Genomic DNA, 23788 nt, shown 5'->3' with positions numbered 1-23788 from the left:
ATCTCAAATGTAATGAGCATTTCACCTTTGGTCTCTTGCTCAGCTCCTGTAACAGTACTGCCACATTTTTTGTACTCTCTCTCTTTGCGCTTGCGTAGCATCTGTTTCTGGAAGGAGGCCACAGTCTTCAACAGGTCTTTTCCCTCGACGTCCGATGGTGGAATTACAATACTGCAGTCTAAGAACTCATTGATTCCATTAAGCAGGTCCTGGCGGTCATCAGCAAAGTATGCTACCTCGTGGAAGTTCTGTGGAAGGTCATGAAAAACAGTGAAACTGAGTGGTTTAAAAATTACGAGTATCATTTAGCAACCAGTCGGTTGCACTCCTGAAACTTCAGGCCATGGTCTTAATCACACATGCAAAGTTTTGTAACAAAAACATTTTTATTGGTGTTGTTGTTACATTTATGTGCGATTTACTGTATCTCTACATCTCTATGGTTAGGTTATTTTGGTAAGGGTTGGTCTAAAGATCATCTGAACCAATTTTGTCCAATCTTCTCAAAAATATACAGCAAACAACAGTTTTCAATAAAATTCAATATGGCAGTGAGGTCATAATTTGAAACTTGACAAATGAGGTGTCATATACCAGAATGGAGGAATATGAGTTAACCAGAATCAGAATTTTGGGTCAAGGCATTCTGAAGTTGTGATTTGATTTATATGCCATTAAACTGATTAAGCACTCTTTGGACATGATACCAATGCTAAGTATTTTTAGTGAAATATAGGCACATCTTCTGTTTGAAGGCTTTGCCATCAAATTTGTTAAGAGATTTATTGGAGAAAGAATATCGAAAGTCCGTTCAGTGTTTTTTTTTTTTGGTGTGGTTTGGTCCGAATATTATCTTACCCAATTCTGGAGAAGATTGGACAAAATTTGCAGCAGGAGTACCAAAAAACATAAAATTTAAAATGGCGGCCAAGTAATAAGGTGAAGCTTGACAAATGGGGTATCTTTTGACTTAAGGAGTATGAGTAAACCAGAAGCGTATTGTAGGCCAAGGCATTTTGATTAAATTTTTATGTCATGAAACTGTTTAAACCCTCTTAAGACTTTAAGGATTGATCCCCACCCCCCAATTTGCCTAAGCTCAGGGTGCTAATTTCTGTTCCTAGAGATATTAATTAGCTAGTTCAGGTGTGTCTGATAAACTTTGCAGGAAGGTAGATCTCCAGGAACAGGAATGAGAGCCTCTGGCTAAAGCATTGCAGAGATATATGCTCCATTCCTGTTTGGCAGATCCACCACAAAATTCATTACAGGTTTATAAAAGAATAGGAGAAAAAATCCATTCTGGGATTGTGTGGCTGGATCTCAAGATCATCTGACACAATTCTGGAAAAGATTGGGCAAAATTTATAGGTGGTAGTTTAAAAAAAGTTTTTGTTAAAATCCAAAATGGCAAAAAAAATCTAGCCAGAAATGTATCTGACCTGAACTGAACCCAAGAATCATAAAAAACAAAAATGCAACTTTAATGGCGCTATGCAGACGTTCCTAAACCAGGGGGGCGTGGTCTAGTAGGATTTAAAATATTTAAAATAAGACAAAGCAAGCATTAAAATAAGGTAAAACAACAAAAAATCTATATATTTCTTATCAAACCATGATTCATATCGTATGATTCTGAAGATGAACCTTATCAGACATTAGGGTTGAGAAGGAGCGCCCAATCTCATGATAGTCCATGTTGGTCTGCGTGGGGCCCAGCAGCACAAAGATGAACCGAACCGGGACGGGGACTTCCAGAACGGACTCCAGAAGGACAGCCTCGTTCAGCCGGACAAAGGCCATCGCGGGCTTCTCTAGGAACTCCACACACCCTATAAACACATATATTGCGGTTCAAATCCAAAACCACACCAACAGGGATCCAGAGACAGAAATCAAACACAACAGAAAGCATTAATCTTCGCTTAGCTGACTGAGGCATTATTGGAAAACTCTGGTGCGATGACTCAACATCATCTCTGGACCTGAAAACAACAAACGCTGGAACAAAACGCTCCTTAGCTTACCCACTAAGACCACTGTGGCCTCGGCATCCTTGGGAATCTTTGCCAAAAGTTTCATAGATCTGGCGGCAGCATGTCCCTCAGCTGAGACAGGGTGGAGGTTTTTCTTTTGTTGACAGAAGAAAATAGTTAGTGCCATTTGAACGCCACACATCAGCCTCAAGCTGTGGCAGAAAAGCTTTGGCAGATCTCTCTGATTGTTTATTGTTCCATACGACGTTTCGTTCATGTGTTCGGGTGACGGGGTGAATTTTAATGAACCATTGAGCCTGTTTTGCATCACCGAGCACAAATCTAAACCTACATATCCAGGTGACAAAGTGGAAAAGCAAATGGTAAATCACTTCAAATCAATTTAACACAATACGTCTTCACTTTTTATATGGGCTGTTTCGAATGTGCCAACATTTTTAGCCATGGGGAACATTCATAGTTTCACAGCTAATGTATCAAGAGTTTAACTGGAAGCACCTGTAAACTCACTATTACGCTTAATCCTGCACATGTGGCAGAGCAACTTACACGATCCAAGCATTAGCAGTGCTGCTAACCAGACCCAGACCGAATGTCCAATACATTTTCACTGCAAATATATATATTGTGAGTCGAAAAGAACAAAATTGTCACTTCATGATACACTGTCGCTAAATATCACTAAGAAATATGGATGTTCCTGCAGTAGGAGAAGCCACTGTATATAATAATTTTGTATACAGTATAATAAATTACTTTCATTTTAAGTTATTTTGCTTTCAGAGGTGGATGCCTGCTGTTTGGTAAAGCAGTCGTGTAAGACAGTTCTGGACATGTGAATATACCAAACCACTGACAGACATTGCTCAGGCATTTCAGAACGACCAAGACAGCATTTCAGAAGCTGTGCAATGAGATCGGCACACTGGTTGGTCCGATTATGCCGTCCCATCGCAAAGTCACGTGACTTTTTTGATGTGCATAGGTACATTTATTCTGTAAATAAGTTTCTGTAAATAAATAAAAAGTTTTATGCGCATTTTTAGAATGTATGAGCATTTTGGCATTTCCATCCAGCGTTTTTTTATGTGAATTATGAAAATGTGCATTAAAATATAAATGGGTGGAAACATATTGTTACATTAAGATACATTTACTTGAAAAGCAGGATTACGTCATATATTATTTCTTGTTTTCTGAAAGATTTATCAAGATTAAGTGAGTTTTTGTCTAAAACAATAAAAATATCTGACAATGAAAAGTCTCGGTATAGGGTCAAAAAGATAAAAATAATTTACCCCAGTGTCATAAAACAAGACTTTTCATTCAAGAATGTTTAAGTATTGGTACTGGAAAACCAGACGAAAATAATGAGTAAGAAAATAATTTTTTGCTGTGTTCTGCACTGATTTTGGTTAAAAGTCTGTGTGATTCTGTGGAGTGTAGCAGTGCTACACTTTTATTGGTAGCTGAAAGAATAATTGAATAAGTCAAAATATTAAATAAAGAAACAACGTGATGAGTAGAGTTTTGGAAATTATGGATGTTCCCATTCTTTGTGCAGAGTTAGCCGGTTTCTCAAGCTGATGTTTAGATGGTTTTGTTGGTCGACCCAGCTGACAAGTATCCAAACACGTCTAAAACGATTAAAACAAACCAGTCTGGTCAGATTTGTGGTCAACTAAGACCGGCAAACCACCGTAGGCTAGTTTAAGGAATTTTTTCTCAGTAGATCTGGTTCTAACCAACAAAACATGTACATTACATCGCTTGGGTGTAGGCCTTCAGAGCAATGCATACTGAATGGACCAAGCGCTACCACATGGAGGTCAAAGATGTTGTCCTCGAGGTAAACACATCACTGGCCCAATAAATTTGGTAGCAATTTTCTGGAATCCTGGATGTTCACTACGACATGCACACAAATGGAAGCAAGCGACTCACAAACAATGCCACAAACACCTCTTTGTCATGTTCTGCCGCTTTGCTGTCATGCATCTCCTCGTGGTCCTGGGACACCAGTGGTAAGCTGGTGTCGTGAACGTGATTGTGGTTGTGACGGAAGCTGCCCAGGCTGTTGACAGAGTGGTTCCGATGGAAAAGGCCCTCTTTCTCATCATTGGGGTGACTGGACAAGAGAAAGTAATATGTGAAGTCTAGAAGAGCAATTTTTCATGTGAGAATGTTAAATGCATCATGACGTTATAAAATAATTTTCTTGATTGTGTTTTTTTTTATCTGTAAACATTCTTAAAACAAGATCGATGTAAATCAGCATAATATAATATAATACAGTAGTCAACATTTGAAGGGGATCAAAACTTTTAAGCAAAGTTATACATGAATTTTTAACAATACCCGTTCTTATCTTAGGACAACTTCAAATGTTGACTACTGTATAATAAAAAATAACATAACATAACATAAAACAACATTTATTTCTTCTCAAGTACACTTGCTTAAGCATTGCCTAATATAATATAATATAATATAATATAATATAATATAATAATACATTTCTTTCTTCTCAAGTACACTTCTCTCAGGTAAACTCTATTCTATAAACATCAGGCATTAAAGGGATAGCTTACACAAAAATGAAAATTCTCATTATTTATTCATCCTCATTGTGTGTGTGTGTTTTTTTTTTTTGCCATTTATCTTTATGAAACAAAAAACAGCATCCATGAAAGTATAAGTCATGACAAGAGGGTGAATAAATGACAGTATTTTCACTTTCTTTTTGGGTGAAATATGTCTTTAATAGTGGAAATGTTATGACTTCTTTAATCTGCCAAGCTACTCGAGTCCATTTGTTCTCCTCCGCGAGACAAATATCCCTGCTCTTGTGTTTATTTAGCTCCACGGGTACAGCAATTTCCTTGCTTATCAATGTCCAAAAAGGCAATTTTCCATCTTCGCTTGCAATATTTGCAAAGCAAACACAAAACCCAACATGTCAGGATATCAGAATCCAAACTGCAAAACCAAACCACATTCCCTGTTCGCTCGAAAAAACACGTGCCAAAGCAATCAGTAAAAAATGCTAAAGACAACAGAAAAGCAACATGCGGCTAGATGATATCAGCGAATATTTCAACAGAATTCGACTGCAGAGGACAGAGGTAATCCAATGAATTAATAAATGCCTTTATTGTTTTTCACAAAAACACTAATCTTGGTTTGCTCTTGGTGCTCTGTGTACTGAAAAAAGTTCGACTAAAGAGTGGCTGCCCAGCTTTGTTACACACGTCACCGTGACCGCGTCCAGCGGTTGACATCGGTACACTCATTAAGCTTAATTTGAGATCTTGTTACGCTCCAGCCAAACTGGTCACCGAAAGGTGTGACATTGAATTGTGTTTGAAAACATTCCCAAAACTTAAGTAACTAATGACCTAACTTATAGAGCACCTTGATGTACTTTTTTCCACATTACAAAGACCTTGTTTGGCGACTCATTTTACACGTATTCCCATGGAAAGCTGCATCTGAGATGATGGGAAATGTTGTAGAGAGGTTTAATCTAGTTTTTGACTTCATCATGTGTCAGTGTGTGTTTGTTTTATGGCCTGGCAGAGTGGAATACACATCTATGAGTAGTTCCAACTTCCCTTAACTGAAATAAAAAGACAACAAGAAGAAGCAAGCACAACTGGTATTGAACTTTTCCAAGAGATTCCAACATTTGTTATCCTTAACATGTATTGGTAACAAATTAAAGAGATTTTTAGTTTTAGCCTATGAACAAGAATAAGTGATTAATACTTTTTTTAATCAAACATATGCAGACGCCCCAAAAAAAATTTGGACATTCAAGCCACACCTAAAAATATATATAAATGTCTTTGCGTTATATACTAACGTTCAAAAGTTTGAGTTTAGGTTTTTGAATGTTTTTGAAAGAAGACATTTAAATGTGGCTTGAGTGCCCAAAACTTTTTTGGAGCAACTTTATGAATATCTTTTGTCATATTAATGCAAAGGGGTTTAAAAAGGTACATCTTCAAACCATTAATGCAACCCACATTTCTGGCCATGCAATATTAATTCTGTTAGCAGTAGCACTCAGGTAGAGTACCATTCTGACCTCAGAGTGTGATCCTGTGGCTGAGCAGAGCTTAACAAAGAAAACACACGGCACTTCACAATCCTTCTGTCGGAGCCATACTAAATACTGCATTAAAACAGCACTAACTTAAAATAGTCCAGAAGTAAGGTAAGCAAGGTAACAAAAACACAGGGAATGGGTTACAGGAATAATTCTCCCAAAATCGAAAACTGAGCCTCATGTCATTCTGACCCTGTATTGTTTTTGAAAATGATGAATGTGTGAGCTAAAAAGTGCATGATGATTTATATGGCCAATCTCCCAAAAAAGCACCATACAAATAGTCTGTTACTTGTGCGTTACACTTCCAAGTCTTCTGAAATCATATGATAGCTCTATACAGTCCATAATTAGAGGATTTGTTCACTTCAAAATGAAAATGTCCTGATAATTTACTCACCCCCATGTCATCCAAGATGTTTATGTCTTTCTTTCTTCAGTCGAAAAGAAATTAAGGTTTTTGACATAGTTTTTCCACATAGTGGACGTCAATTGCAACCAATGGGTTGAAGGTCCAAATTGCAGTTTCAATGCAGCTTCAAAATAAGGGATCTAGAGAAAAAATATTTTCCATTTTCTAAAAAATATAAAAATGTATGTACTTTTTATCCACAAATGGTCATCTTCACATCACACATCACACGCCTACTGGCCTTGATGAGAAAATTTACTGGAAAGATTTACCTTTCCAACGTGATTACGTAATATGTGGCGCATTGCAGAGTTCTGGCAGATGATCATTTGTGATTTATTTTAATTTTTTTGAAAATAACCGATCGTTTTGCTAAATTAAGACCCTTGTTTGTCGGCTGGGATCATTCAGAGCCCTTTGAAGCTGCACTGAAACTGCAATTTGGACCTTCAACCCTATATGGAGAAAAAGTTTTCCTCGAAAAAATTGATTTCTTTTTGACTGAAGAAAGAAAGACAAAGATCTTGGATGACATGGGGGTGAGTAAATTATCAGGACATTTTTACTCTGAAGTGAACGAATCCTTTAAGACTGAAGTTTTTAATCTCTTTCGCACTAGGGTTGAAACTGAAACATTAAAAAGGACATTTCTGTTACTTAAAATAAATGTTGATTAAAATAAATAAAATATAAAAAGCTTTTCTTTTTTTTTCTCAATTATACTATAATAACACTGTTTCACGCTCATTTTTAATAATAAAAAATAGATGCAATTGCGGTGTGGCAAGTGCTGGAAAACTTAGACAGCATATTACATTTGAGAGATATGGGATATACTGTAGCTATGGACATTTAAAATAAGTCATTTGGACTGGTTTTATAGATTTGTTTTGGAGCTTATATCACTTTTGCTGCAACAAAGGAAAGACAACAAATATTTCAAGGATGAAATGAGATGAGGATGAGTAACCAATCTATTCCTTTAAACAGTCTGATGTAATCAATGTCTGATGTCTCTGCAGCTGCAACAGCAAAACGCCATTAAAAACTCTATTGGCCATCGGCCTGGCGCACTGTCATACAAAGTATATTTGTTATGTAATCGCGCCTCTTCGTTTAGCTGGAAACCAATAGAGGCAGCTGTGACAAAGGACATTGGCATCAAAGCCCACCGCAGAGACGATCAATATGAGCTTTGTTTGCAGTATTGATGTCTGACCTCCACTCACCTGTGTTTGAGCAGAAGCGCTCGCAGCACGTTGGCTCGGTCTTCGGCTCTGATCTGGTCCGAGATGATCATGGTTTCCACCAGCAAGTGGGCGATGCCAGGCAGTGTGGTTTGATCCAGATCTAGCATTATGGCACCTGGGTAACAAAACACAGTGTTTGTAACATCGCTCCATTTATCATACACCTCTGTCAGCTTATATGATGAAATAATGTCAAATTGTGGGATCATTCTAAAGACTAAAGACATATTCTCACTTTTAATGCCACAATTCAAATAATCTCTAATGTGGAAAAAATCTCCTTCTGTATTACTGTTTTTTATAATACTATGGGATATTATAAAACAACACACACACATGCAAATAAAATGAGAAAATTATCAAAGTAGCTAGCATTTGTAAAGTATTTCATTCACTGGATTATCCAAAACTAGGCACTGCACCACATTTCAATCAAATGTTCAGCATAAACAAATAGATCATGACATATACTGTTACTGTGATATTAAATTTCTCATATTCTGATCACACCGCCTAACTCTACATCATTTTAGTTGTTTTTGCAAGCCCTCATGTCAGTTCATCACTGCCGTCCATTAAATATGTTTTTTGTCACGGTTGACATCAAGATGGTTCCATAACCACAAGAACTGAAACTTACCAAAACCTTCTCATTGATAGACATGTGTTTGGATTTGGAGTCATGCTTTTTCAAAAGCATTTTTCAAAACTAGAGAACTGTTTACCTTGAATTGACAATTATCAGTTTTTCATGGTCAAAAAGTGGATATGCCCAAGAGGGTTTAATCCATTTATATCATTTAAACAACCATTTGAATTCTGTCAGTCACACGACAGCACTGGTTTGTCGACTAAGAAACAGCGCATGTGTGTTAGGATTGGACCAGGATCGCAGGGTTGAGTGTGCTGGCAGAGCGTTCGACTCTTACCATGTGTGATGGTCCTGCGGAGCTCCAGCAGGCTACGGAAGGACAGCGAGGCCACATGCGGTTTACCCCAGCGATCCGTCTCCACCTCCACGTCTTCCTCAAACTTGATCCAACGCGCCGTCTCTTTCCAGCGCATCTCCTGGTTCTTATCCACTATCAGCTCGTTGAGCTCCACAAACACCTACGGTGATCACAATGTCAAAGCCGGCACATCATAAAGCGCTTTTAAAGAATCATAACCAAAGTTGCTTCAAGGCAATTCCCTGGGCAGCTTATAGGAAACAGGCAAACAAGTACAGATCTAGTTGGAAGGGGAGCAAAACTGAAATATATGACAGCAATATCATAAATCTTATTTGTTTTAATATTTTTTATTCAAGAGTAAAAGCACAGCTAATGGATCTATCAAAAATTAATGAAAAACTTTGAACACAGACCTACTATGAGCTTAATCACAGTTTCATAACCAAAATCTCAGTGCTAAGAGCAATGCTACCAACGATCCTAAAAAGATATTAACCAATTAGAGAAGTTGTTGTGACATGATCTTTCACACTGAATGAAGCATGGCAGATGATGCAATCGAATCATTCTACACTCAAACTACTTATATATCTGTATATATTGAACCTTATAGATTCAGAAACATTTAGTATTTTATGCTTATGACTTTAGGTAAATCAGTGTTAGTATTGTTAGCTAAAACTAACTATTAAAAATCATGTTTGTTCACTGACATAAAGCTGAAATAAAATATAAATATTAGAAAACATAGATCAAAATCTTAATTTAAAAATAACTTAATAAACCAGATGAAAATTTGAAATGTCGCCGTGGCAAATAACAGAATTAAAATTTGAAATTGAAATTGAAGTATTACTACATTTTCAATTTTTAAACTGAAATAAAGTTGAACTAAAGCTAAAAAAAAAATGTTAAATACAAAAACTAATAAAAAATAACAAAAGTAACTACTAAAATTACAACGAAACCTGAAAAATCAAAAAATGAAAGCTAATTCAAAATATAGTACTATAATAGAATATATATAATAGTAAAATAAGACTATAAGAAGTAAAAATAAGAAGTAAATGACTATAAATAAATGATTTTATATTGTACTGTAAATTCAGATTCGATTGGTATTTCAAAGAGATTATTAAAAAAGAGATTTATTTCCTTTAAAAAAAAAAAAACACTAAGCACTGTCTTTTTCTTTTCAGATTTCCAAATATCTTTTGCTTTGAATCAATGCAACGTAAGGTTGATTCATCTCTGATGATTCCTTTGGCTGAAGAACAATTTACTGAATAAACTGTTAAAATGGCTAAAAAGCTAAAATGCTTCTTTAACTGAGGTGCTTAAAAAAATGCGAATTCACAGTTGCGTTATGGAGGACTTTTATGCATGTGCAGATGAATCCTGTACTCCAGTGAGACAAATGATTCTCCTCCACTGGTTGATTCAGAGCTTATAGATCAGCAGATAAAGCCACATGAATAGCACACACTCCAGTGTTGATTGACTAAGTGCCTTATGTAATTAATCCAACTGATTTAGAGACACAGATCTCGGTCGTTTAGTGAATCCCACAGGATGAAACGGATCAATAGGTATCAGCAGACTAGAGGAAAGATCTCTGAATCAAGGGTCTCTCCTGCTCCTCTAGATTGATTATCTCTATTAACACCTCCTCATTATCAGTATCAATGTCAGTCTAGGGAAATGGAGGCTTTACTTTGAGCTACCTCTTGAGGAACAACACTAAAAAAAATCAGATCTCAAAATCAATATGCATTTTTGGCTAGTTTTTCAATGTTAACTATACAATTGTGAGCCTGCCATGCTATTATTTTATTTTTTGTCCATGCTGTTCTATTATTGAGCGATCTGCTCATAAACGAAACCTAAACTGTGTTTGGTCACTTTGCATTTTAGTTCGTTTTTGTCTAAGAATAAGTTATAATGTGGAGCAAACTGTTCGTCTGGATGAACGAAACTAGGTTTCATTGTTCTTTTCTCCATGCGGTCAGGAAGCTCAGCTCTCACCTCATGAGTTTTCTTGTCCATCCTCTTTCTCCTCTTCAGACTAGACAGAGGAGGTGAGCTATTGCTGGATCGTGGTATTTGACAGCGTGATGATTTCTTGACGAGGTGACGTCTAACCCCAGGATTGTCCTCGAAACGGTGACCTTAAAGTCAAAGAAAAGGAAAGAGGTTAGGCAAATAAAATAAATGAAACTGTCAGTTTTGTAAAAGTTAAAGTATGCTTTAATAAATAACACACACACAAAAATTATACATTTTCATGTCTTTATTGAACACACTTTATTAAACATTCATAACAGGTTAATTACAGTTAACTAAAATTAGTAATCCTTAGATGAATGATCTGAGTTAATCGGAGTCAGCTAACTTTGAGTCCAAACAACGGGCCTGTCCCAATACCCACCCTTGAGAGCCACTGGAAATAAGAGCGCAAGACTGTCCCAGGTCAGATAAATTACAAAGTTTTGACTTTGGAGCTGGTATTTTAGGTTAAGCGTATTCCAGGAACTCGTGTGTCCCGGAATCGCAAGACTTTGAGGAAAACTTTCCATTGCGAGTTAAATTAATTAGATATTACATGTAATTTGGTAAGTGTTGCATGTTGTATTGGTGAAGAGCATGTTTATTGTTATCACTTAATTGGAAGCATCACACTAACTAAATTGTTTCGTCTCTTAAATAGACAATACTGTGCAGACATGTAGGAGTTTATTTTAAAGTGCATAGTTTTAAAAATCTAAATATGTAAAAAGTTATGACCTGTAAAAACTTTACTTGCATTTTTCAACACTATGCCCTGGTTTCACAGACACGGCTTAAGCTAGTCCCAGATTAAAATGCATTATTGAGCAGTTTTAACTAGAAGCAACTTGCATTGATATATCTTAAAATATGTCAGTGCCATTGTTTTGTCTTAATATGCACACCAGTAATGTTTGTTTCTAAGGTACGTTTATAAAAGCCAATTAAATGCCCTAATTGAACTAAGGCTTAATCCTGGCTTAACCCCTTATCAAGTGCCCCCCTTTTTTTTAATAGACATGAAAATGCACATTCCGAACTTAAATGGTTGTAATTCAAGAATGCTTTGGAATATAGATGTAAGACTGGTCTTGTTTTTAAGAAGACACTTGGCAGTTTTTTTTTTTAGAAGTTAAATAAATTAAGACAGTTAAACAGAAAAGTTATAGAAGTTATAGAAGTTTGAGTTTATGAAAATGTCCAACGTTAAAAATTAAATTATTCATATTTTATATAAAATTCAAAACCTGGTGGACTCTAAAACTGCAAAAAAATCAAAGGCAAAAATCTGAACAAGTTGTGTTTAAAATTTTAGGTTGATATCTCAAAAAATAAGCTTTCAGTGAGATTTTGTTTGGGCGCAGTACCAAACTTTTCCACTAGTTGACACTACTGCCCATATAAGGGCGCCTCCATTTCCATATGTTGTTTGAGTGATCTGAACCATTATTTTTACAATTTTCATACAATTTATGAAGTAGACATCCTATTCAGAAGTAGTATTGGAAGTTTGGCAGATTTTGGAAGGAATTCAACATAACATAAAAACATAAAAAGAACACGTATGTGCATCATAGCTCGCTGCCACAAATGGTGAATCACAAATGGTGAATCTATTATTTTTTTCTTTATATTTAAAACATTTTCAGACCTTTTTTTCTAAAACAATTGAATGGATGCTATCTTTTGAACTCTTAGCATGAAAACAAACTGAGGTTTCTACCATTCTGTCATGATTTTTCATGTTCATCACTATTTCAAAATAAAGGTCTGAACACGCCTTAGGAGTATGAAAATATTCTTGTTGCAAATTGATAAATTACGGCTCCTCTCTAATGTATTTAATAAATTCAGTCACCAGAAATGAAAACTAGAGATTGTAAGCTTTCAAATGATATATAGTTTGTCAAGATTGGTTTAGTATAGGATATTACTGTTTTAAATATATAATGGCTGTGGTGCCAATAAAAGGGTTAATCTAAGCCCTGTCTGTGAAACCGGGCCTATATGTTGTAAGTGTGTTCCATCAGGTAATCAAATGTTCTACCCACTTGAACACTAGCTACAGAAAGAATGTCATGTAAGTGGTCAAGACAGCAAATGTTGGTACTGAGACAAGTCCATGCCTTGAAAAGGAGATCTCAGAAGACATAACATTGAGAATCGTTGACTTGCATGAAGCTGAAAGGGGTTAAAAACACCCACAAGCCTTGATATTCATGTCCATGGCAAAACAAATTGTCTATATGACCAATTTATACAAAAGTACATTGTAAATCCAAGGGTTCACGTACCTTTTACTTAACTGTAGCAATGAAATCGCATACATTTGTGTGATGGAGAGTAAAAACGGGCCTAGAAAAACAAGAGAATCCCAGGCCTTCTCAGCTGAGTGCAACTAAGAGGCGTACTTTGGATGCAAGACCTTTCCCCAAAAATTGCTGTGATTTAATATTGTATCATTTTAGCCCACAAACCAAGGTTTTTATTGAATTTTGGGATAATTGAAGGGGTGTATTATGAGAAACCCTCTCTCTCCAGCTGTTCCGAGTGCCAAGTAAAAGGCCGGGGCTCTCCAAGGGTTGAGGCCTGCCAGGACGCCCAAGGCCTCAGCTGGTTTGTGTTGTCCTAGTAGCCCGGGGATGTTCGGTAAACAAAGTAAATGTTTTACCCTTTCTCTCCTAGCCTCGCACATGACTCTAACCCCCGCATCCCCCTCTGAAAACAAAAAAGTCCACACACTGGTGATGGGCTTTTACCCAGGGGTAAAGCGCTAACGATAAGGTGGCCGTGCCTTTTGGCTGTACTCTGGTTGTGCTTTTCATGGCAGCAGAGCAAAAATCCTAGAGGAGACCAAAACAGCCAAGTTTTCATCCAAACACCACAGGACGAAACCAACTCAGGCCGCAAATGTGTGTTTGACGCACAAAAGTGCTGATTTAAAATCTCTATTCAAACATCTGAACTGTCCTCCCTTATTTTGTATAGCATTACCTATTTACCACCTTCAAACACACTCTCAAAATGGTTCAACGGCACAGGCTCAATTTTTGTCAAGATCTATTAAAAAATGCATTTAAAATGCATTTCATGCAGACAATAAATTGAACATACCTCTAAAACTCTAGAAAAAAAAATCAAAATAAATGTATAAAATATTATATAATGTTATAATAATTAATGTATGTTATAATACATAATTATGATGTAATACAGTATTATTAATATTTGAAAAACTATCCACCGAATAACACACACACACACGTTGGATTTCTTTCCATAGACATAATTATTTTTATACTGTATAAACTCTATATTCTATCCCCTGAATCCATCACAGAAAACTTAGCATTTTTAAATTTTCAAAAAACATCACTGAGTATGATTTATAAGCATGAGGACCAAAAAAAAATGCCTCACAAGGACAAGGATACTATAATACTTAATGGTTATATCGGTTGAGATTTTGTGACTTTTTTTGTGTTTTTGATGCTGAATTTTTTTTTTAACTAATATAATTACAATTATCACATTTCTAAAAACTTGCCTCATTTAAACTAGGTGATTTTTTAAAAATATTTTCCATTTGACATTGACCCAAATGCAGGCAAATTGCAGTTATAAAAGTTGTATGACACAGAGTTTGTGTGTATTATTGAAAAGAAACACCACTGTCTCGGTCTCTCGACAGAGAGATAAAATGGATATTGATCTCTGCTAGACTGTCTGTCTGCTCTTCACACAGACATTTTCCCGAGGGACTGCAGAGAATCACAGACAGGGAAAGGCCTTGAGGGCAATGCACTAGTAAACACAAAGACAAAAGCAAAAGCCTGAGGGTTTTACTGTTTATCAAAATACAAGTATAGGCTGTTAGTGAAAAGCAGTGTTTGAACTCTGATTGATAACTGGAATGTTTCAGACCCATCTCTTTTTATATAAGGAACAGTAACATTTGTTATTATTTACTCAGGTTGTTACAAACCAGTATGACTGACTTTCTTAAAAAAAAAAAAAAAAAAAGAGAGAGAGAGAATGGATAATGCACTGGTTGCTTTTTCCATGCAATTATTGTGAATGGGGTGCATTCAAGCTTAAAAAAGAAACGCAAGCCATAAACTTAATTATTTTTTTTATTTTTTTTTTACTTCGTTGTGTCTAAAATATGAAAGTTAGTCAGTAGAAACTTCTTGATTATTGATTTGGCTTTTGGCTGATATAAGAAAGATGACAGATTTATATGCAAATTTAACAGACATCTTCTGTTGGTGGCACATCAGATTCATCGAACAATCACTGTCCAGTGTCTATAAATGGCTAAAAACATGTAGGAAAGACAAGAACATTCACAATTCAGTATCCAAATAGATGTAAGAACGAAGACCAATCATAAATCAGTATGCATATACAGTAATGATGCCACTTGTGTCAATCAATGTACACTTTGGTAAGACTTTTTAAATGTTTTCTGAAATAAGTTTCATCTGCTCTCCAAGGCTGCATTTATTTGGTCAAAAATACAGTTAAGTATTATTGTGAAATATTAAGATAACTTAAAGTATCATGACTCCAGTGTTCAGTGTCACATGATCCTTCAGAAATCATTCTATGATGCTGATTTGGTGCTCAAGAAACATAGCAGTTGGACTGCTTAATATTTTTGTGGAAGTCGTGAAACATTTTTGAGGATTAATAGAAAGTTGAAAAGAACAGCATTTAGTTGAAACAGAATTTTTTTGTAACAATGTTAAAAATTGTAATGTCACTTCTGATCTATTAAATGCATCCTTGCTGAATAAACCTAATAATTGACTAACTGCCCCAAACGTTTGAGCGGTAGTGTAGGTCAAAAAAGGTTCAGTCTGAACTAATTACAGACGAACAAACCTCTAACCATAACGCATGAGGAATATCAATAGAAATAACTATACTTTATGTCTGAATCAAGTTACTGCGTAATATGACTCTGCCCTGAGATGAGTTGTGCTTGTGGAGGCTTGGCTGCATATGTATGTGTCAACAGGACTGGATATGGAACTTCATAAGCCATCCACTCAAACATGCCACATTACACCGGAGGCCATAATGTTACATGTCAGCAAATTGTTTGCATGGAATCAGCTTGACATTAATTATCTTGTATTTCCGTACACGATCAATAAAACAACTCGATCAATTTCCAATGCGAGCAAGATCTATAGAGGGTGGAGTGCATTTTTACAATGTCACAACCGCAGTCATGTGAACGGAAAATCCTATCGGATTTAATCAAGAGCTGTCTGTTACACATTCAAGTGCAAATGCGTACTGCAAGGCTTCATTAACCTAAACTACAATTGCAAAGACAATGGCAAAACTCTGTCAAAAAATGATGTAAGTGTGAAGCAAAGTGGAGGTCGCTGTGACATTTGCAAAAACTAAGGTGCATGGCTGGAAAATATTACCCTTCCTCACGCTTCCAACTTTTTTAGAGTAAGCACACTTACGGATCGGTTCGACTGGGGAGCCAAGGTGTGTGTGGATGGACTCCAGAAGGTCATAATCATCAAAATCCAGCACAAACTCCTCAAAGTCCTCAAAGCCGACCAATGCAAAGCTTCCCAGAGGGTTTTCCTGATCCACACAATGCCTTTTTCCAGCATCTGCATCCTGGCATTCATCCCCTGAGCCGCCGCCGCTGCTGCTTTCCTTCTCTTTCTCCTTCTCCACGTCTGTCATCTCCACACCTGGTGCCTCCGGATCATCCAGGATGCCACCCTCTTCCGCGACGCTATCTTGTACCTTCTACAAAGTAGAACTCAAGAAACTCTAATCCCGAGTATATCCTGGAAGCACAAATTTCTAGAACTATGGAATGACCAGAAATTTGGTTTGCGATCAAATTTTGTCCAAGAATGGCAAGTTAGAGAAGAAAAGAAGGAAAAAGGATAATCTCTCAGCTAGGCCCTCATTCCAAAGAGAGTTTGTAAGATCCACCTGGCTGCCTGATAAGAAAATGGTGTCTGGCCTCAGGGTTTCCAAGCAGTAGTTCTGCGAGACGTGTCCGCATGTACGCAAGCGAACAGCAGGGATCACTGGAATTGGCTGATGATCCAGAGGAAATGTTGATACAACTGAACTACTTTTGAGGACTCGCACTAATCTATTGGCTGCCTCTGTGCTTTCCATGACGTTGTCGATTGATCCCGCGGCTGCATGAGGGACAGAGATGCGGTCCTCCATGCGGATTTTCCCCCATCAGGTACAGAGCTGGTTACAGTCAGCGCCCTATCAGAAAGCACAGGTGAAAACCTCCGTCCGAAACAACATCGGTGCAGATGAAGTGCACAACATGGTGCCACACATTACACAGCACTGTCTCCACATGACCGATCTCCATGGAAACCATGGCTGCTTCTAGAGCTCAACCCTGTCTCGTTTCCAAGCGGTTACCTGCACAGGGATTAGCCAATCACAGATCAGATGCGTTCAATAGCCCATACAGCTGGACATTTACAAGATTTGTATGCATATCAGAGGGACATTTAATTGCTCAGAGGTTGCTCTTTCATAACTCATCATGAGATATAAGGGAGATCTTAGTTATGATTCATTTAGATATGGACTTTCTAATTTTAATTCTTTAGGAGAAACAAATATAGACTCAAATGTGTCTATTACGTAGATAAGATAAAAGAGAGCTCAGATCATTGGATTTTTGGGAGAATTTAATGAGAAATGTTAGAAAAAATGGGCAGTTATTTTCAGGAGAATGCAAGACACTTAAGAAAAAGTTTCCATTTGCTCTCCATTTAAATCCTCTTTACAAAATAGATTATATTGTATTTAATGTTCACTATAATTGCACTGTAATTGCTGACTAAGAAAAACCAATGGAATATTGAGACTTTTTCAAGGTTATAAACTCTATAATATAATAATAATAATAAAAAAATACAAATACAATAAAATATCCCTGTAATCGCACTATAATCACATGGTTGTGAGATACAATTGGTGAGACAATACTTGTGGTTATTCAATCAACTTAACTAAATGTATAAAATACATATTCCAAAAAAATCTAAATAAAATAAAATCTCTCTGTAATTGTACTGTAATTACATTGCTGTAGGAGAAACAACTGAGATATGAAAAAGATGCCATTTGAGATTATTCAACAAGCAATTACAAACTATTCTAAAAATAAACAACCAACAATGGGGTCATTCAAAAAATAAGTGAGAAAATCAATTATGTGGATTACACAAGTGAGCATTCGGACATTTCTGGCATCTAAATGCCCTATAAAGGTGTCACACATATGAAAACAGTGGCATGGAGCGGGACAAACTTAGACATGAGCAGTTTATAGCAAGCTAGTGTGATGCGAGGCTTAAATTCAATGGCCTGTTCCAGTGTGGCGGCCTCATTTGTAATTTGCTGCGGTAGAGCAGTCAATGCTTCCTCTTTTCTAAAAGCAGGAAAGGCTGCGGGCGGGTCTTTGGGAAGGATAATCAATTGAAACAGTGAAGTTAATTATAGCTGGAGGGGACTCATCCACAGAGCCGTTGCAGCCCTCACCTAAAAGCACTCTGCTGGACTCTGGCCTTCATTCACAGGGACTAATTTAGCCATATTAGCTGCACTGTACGTCACGTAGAGTAAACAGCAGTATCATTCATGAAATTAGCCTGTATCGGCGCGCCAGATGGAAACATCTATGCCTCCTTTAATGCTAACATGCCTGCAGCTGGTTGGGTTTTTAAGCTAAAAATATATATATAATAAGCAGTACTGAACAATTTAATTAATAATAGCAACTTATTAATCTAACAATATAATTAATAAACAATATTAGCAATGATATGATATTAAAATAATATACAATGATCTAAACAATACTGAACAATTGAACTAATAATGATAGCAACTTGTTAAAATTACTCCACTATATTGCACACACACACACACACACACACACACACAAACACAATATATGTATAATATAATATATAAAATCAGTACATTTCATCTAGTAAGATAGCGGAAAATCACAAGAACCATTTCATTCATCCTGCAATATGCCACAGGGTAAGCATCATTCATGAGCAAATATTATGGATTCAAATATTCTGGATGGGACTTTATATCTAAGATGAACAAGGTACTAAACTTAGGCTCTGTGAAAATCATCTGGCTCAATAAAAGAGAGTGTGTCTAGCCATTCCCATGGCTTGAAAAATCACCACATGACACAGAGGAACAGCTGGGAGGCCAACTGGAGCATGGGAGCCCGTTTAAAACAAACCCCTCGCGTCAGGAAGAACTTTACAATGCTGCATCTAAGAAAACATAGTCATGTGCAGCACATCTTTAGGGATCCTCCCAGACACTGTACGGGAATGACTTCGGTGACGTTCCCCATGATAAAAACACCAAAGCAAATAAAATACTAATTTGCACTTTCCACAAATAGGGTGCCACAGAGATCCTTAAACTTCTTTTTAAAAGACTAATTGAAACAAAATTTTAGAGAAATTTAAAAGCTTTTTTATCACAGGTTAGTGACATGAGGTGCCTAACCTTCATAAACTGATCCACAGCCCACATGTTAAACTAAATGTTATCAGTGGTGGACGAAGCACACAAATTAAGTACTAGAGTAAAAGTACAGATACCCCATTCAAATATTACTCCAGTAAAAGTATTACGTTCTCCTTTTCAGTTTTATGCATTAGAAGATGTATTGACTGACGGATGTATTTTGCCGTTTTATACAAGTCCCCCTGTGGTGAAAATCAAACTTTTAATGTTGTTTATATGTCTATGTGTTTGTTTGTTTTGAAACACGATTTGAAATATCTGGTGTTTCTGACGTCACAACCTACCAGTAACCAACACGTTAGCATATCATTAACAGTAAGCTAGCAGGGAAGTCTCGAGAGAAGCAAGGTTATCCTGGTGTATTTTTCTGTTATGATATGAAAAATTGGGTAGATTTAGCAATATAGCGGGTGTATGATGTATATTACGATGAACTATATGCCTTTCTCCACTGGCGTTCTAAGTTGTTCATAGTGTTTCTGATGATTGTTAGAAGGCAGCGGTCTGACTCTGAGATGGCGAATGGGAACATGGTTTGTGTAACATTAGCAACACATTATCAGCTGTTTAATAACATAGTCAAGCAAAAGGCTAATCATTTAATGGCCGTTATGTGTCCGACGTTGCAAAGAGCGATATCATTGTGCAGCGTATACCTCAGAAAGTTGGCCGAGTGAATCTCTGATCGTATACTAATCTCTGAATCTCCACGTATACTAAATGAAGCAAGGGTGTAGAGTTACATTCAAGCTATTTTAAGGCATGGAGAGAAAAAATTCACGGGGAAAAACTTTTAAATGTGACATTTTGGTGACTAAGGATGAGTTTTCAGGGATAAAATTATTGACTACAGGGGGACTTTAAATAACAGTTTATTTAACATTTCGCCCAACCAAAAATAAAAACAAAAAAAACATGGGATTTGTCTTTATAATACTTTTTTTTTTTTTTTAAGTAATGGGACATTCTATTTGTGGAAAGTGGCAATTACACTCTTGCAAGGGTTTTTAAAGGAGTAGTAGTATTCTTGGACTGTCATACCCTGTAATCAGCTGAGCTTACTTTATTAAGGATAATCATTAATGTAAAAACAACGGGAAGCACTCTGGTGCATGGCGTAGATCCAGTGACCCTGACCACATCTGAACATCTCGAAGGCTTGTTTACAACCGCGGGAAAGGGAGGAGAGGGCAGGCCAAGTGCTGACCATGGCCAGCCAATGATCCTGCCGCTCTGCTTTCCACCAAAACACATTTATGAGTATGGACACGAATACCACAGCGCCCCGAAACTTACCAGAAAGCTTGCCAATGTGAACGTCTAAGTCCGCTATACAAACACTCCCTGTCATCACTCCCCTCCTCTAGAGTGAGATTATAATGAGCATTTGGAGGGACTGCAGGCTTTGGCTTGTCAAGATCCAGTTAAACCATCGGCCTGAGACTCGGTCGTTGGTGTGGTTCCAATGACACAAGAAATCAAACACGCCTATCTAATTTTGTTTGAGTTACTGCACTGATTTCAATTAAGATCGCACGACCGCAACAACATGCAAGTTGTCTGCTTTAATCCTTGTTTTAATCATCACGGCTACACACGCTGGAAACTCAAATCAGTAAGTGCACTGATTCCCGAGACAAAAGGATACAGTTTTGCTGTGCTCATAAATTTCCACACCCCTTGCAGAATCCAGGAAAAAAAATATAGATTAAACCTTAAATAATATCATAAATTGATGTCCATTCTTAATTAAGCACCGAAGAATATAGTCATATAGTCAGCCAGTCGTTATCAGAAAATAAAACCTGAACAAGCCCCTGAAATAAAGCTTTCTTGAATTAACTAGTCATCTATGAAAGATTTATTCTTACTACACTAAGAAAAAAAACACGACTATATGTGTATTGTTTTCCAGGTAAACTATCTAATAATCCTGAAAAAAGATTCAGTTTACTTGAGAAGCAACACTGCATACGATATTAAGACTTGGTTTTAGAGAGTGTATCATTTATCTGTATTAAGTCTTAGATTTTTATCACTTGAAAAAGTCTTAACTTGAAAAGTTATAAAAATACACTCATATTAAAGCTATAATTATTAAAAAATAAGTCTTAATATTTCATGCAGTGTTGCTTCTCAAGTATCTCAAATATATCTTATTTTTTACTTGAAGACAAAAAAAAGACTAAGATAAAATGCAACAAAAAATGCAATTTTGATGGCCACAATATTATGATGATAAATTATTTGCATCCTCCAAATTCTGAAAGGGCAAATGCAAAATAAAGATAATATATGTACAAATAATTATTTATTGTTAATATTTTGTTTTACTGAGAAAAGAAAATGAAGAAATATAAAAATTGTGCATTAGAATATTCTAGTGATAATATCTGATATTTGTAGAAATGTCAAAACTAATAGCAGGTGGATTAGATGATTTGTTCCATGTCTCAAAAATCAATGCGTATCAGCGTCCCGCTATTTTCACGACTCCTTCAGAATTGATTTCGCTTACTTTTCATGTCATCCAGGTCAGCGCTGGCAAGCATCTGCGCCTCTGCTTCGTCTGTAGGAACTTTCTGGTAGACCGCTGTCTCCATGGCTGTCATGCTGCCTATGCAGATGCGTTCTCGCAGGTCGTAGCTGTTCCGCTGGGCTCCGGCCAGCCGGTGGACGGGCTTCCTGCGAAACCAGCCTCGTGTCGTCATGCTGGCAGGTTCTGGAGAAGGGCTAAACCTGTTAAAAAGAAACATACAACTAAACACTGCCTTTAAAACTGTTTTATTTTTTTATCTATGGTTATTAGCAGGATAAAATGAACAGGACTGCATTGCTAATAGAGTGAAATATGTGCATGATTATAGATGGCTGGGTTAACCACGTAACACCTATGCTGAAAAGGATTAAAACAAATTAAAATTCATTTTAGCTTTGGATTTAAAGTGCCCCTATTATGCTTTTTCGGATATTACCTTTCATGCAGTGTGTAATATAGCTGTTTGTGAATGTAAAAGGTCTGCAAATTTTTAAAGATGAAAGTGCACGATAAATAAATAAAGTTTCCCAAAAGAAAGAATTGATTCTGAACTTCCGAAACGAGACGTCAGAATAATTCCAGTCTTGCTTCTGTAACTTACATACGTAACAATGTAACATATTTGCATAATGCCCACCTATGGTATTCAATGGCTGCCCGCTAACATCTTTGACCCCGATTATAAGGAGATTATAACTAATTTGCGGGCATCAGGGAGCCGCTATAAATATGCGGGAGACTCCCGGAACTTCCGGGAGACTTGGGATGTCTGGTGATGCAGTTAATGGTACTGTTCCCATGTGTGCACCGCAATAAGTTAGAAATATACACATGTAATGTGTTAATGCTGATGGTGAGAATTACAGTTGCAACATCTCATAATATATACGTCAAACTGAGCGCATCACTGAGAAACGTCCTGCTCGAGTCGTCCTTGCGGTGGAGGTTCGGGTTGAACAACAAGTTCTTCCAATGTTTCATCATCTGACCCGTGCTCGGATTGGAGCTTAAGTGTTAGACCAATCACAACAGACTGAGCTGTCTGGCCAATCAGAGTAGAGTAGCTCGCGGAAAAGGAGGGGTTTAGAGAGACTGAATCTTCGGACGAGTCATTTGAGAATCTTTAAAAAATGTGAAGATGTGCAATGTATATTATGATAAAATGAAAGTGTTGTTTGACCTTTGATGTATGTAAACCTGTAGTAGGAGACCTCCATAAAAAAATGAATAGCATAATAGGGGCAATTTAACTGTTTACATTAAACAGTTTTAAAAAAAACTAAGCTGCATCAACAGCTGCATCGGCAACTATAATTTGATCAAACTGAGAATGAAGCATGATTAATACGTCAATAAATAAAATGCCACTATATCATTAATTTGATTTAATGCTGGCCATATACGGTATCCCAATCAGTGTGTTGTTCAGAAATTATACACCGAATTAAATGAGCCAAAAAGAAGAAAAAAAAAATATATATACATCAAAAAATTACCCAAGTTCAATTAAACTCACTAAATTATCATTGTACATCACTTGGAGCATTTTCATTCATTTAATTAAAGTCAGAGGCCCAGACTAAATATACAATCAAAAGTCTCATTATTCAAAGCAACGGCACTAAATAAAAAATATTAAATACGGCAGGCAATGCTATAAATACATGCCTTATGATGTTTTATTTGTACATTTTCCTTAACCTAATATGCATAAATATGCTGCAAGAAGCAGGATAGCCAGCAGAGGGCAATACAATACAACTTTTCCAGCTCACTCTGAAGCAGTCATCTCCTTTTCACAGCATCACATTGTATAAAAAAGTTGCATGATGCCCTTTCCATTGAAAGCACGTCCAAAAGTAACTGCTGTGAATACACCATTCAAAGGAATCAC

At 36.6% G+C, this 23788-nt stretch overlaps 1 protein-coding gene across 1 annotated transcript in view; it reads right to left on the bottom strand.

Annotated features, from left to right (window-relative positions):
- slc4a3 (solute carrier family 4 member 3) overlaps window positions 1-23788 on the bottom strand; it is a 69428-nt gene that overhangs the window by 5481 nt on the left and 40159 nt on the right. The window contains exons 6-13 of the mRNA XM_079619335.1: window positions 21874-22094; window positions 10749-10891; window positions 8700-8880; window positions 7750-7885; window positions 3960-4125; window positions 2028-2130; window positions 1648-1832; window positions 26-248 (exon numbers count right to left, since the gene is read on the bottom strand). Coding sequence (XP_079475461.1) covers window positions 26-248; window positions 1648-1832; window positions 2028-2130; window positions 3960-4125; window positions 7750-7885; window positions 8700-8880; window positions 10749-10891; window positions 21874-22094 — 1358 coding nt within the window. The remainder of the gene's footprint in view (window positions 1-25; window positions 249-1647; window positions 1833-2027; window positions 2131-3959; window positions 4126-7749; window positions 7886-8699; window positions 8881-10748; window positions 10892-21873; window positions 22095-23788) is intronic.

The sequence above is a fragment of the Phoxinus phoxinus genome (assembly GCF_949152265.1).
Source record: "Phoxinus phoxinus genome assembly, chromosome: 7".
NCBI classification, from domain to species: Eukaryota; Metazoa; Chordata; class Actinopteri; order Cypriniformes; family Leuciscidae; genus Phoxinus; species Phoxinus phoxinus.
This window is presented reverse-complemented; position numbering and strand designations above follow the sequence as displayed.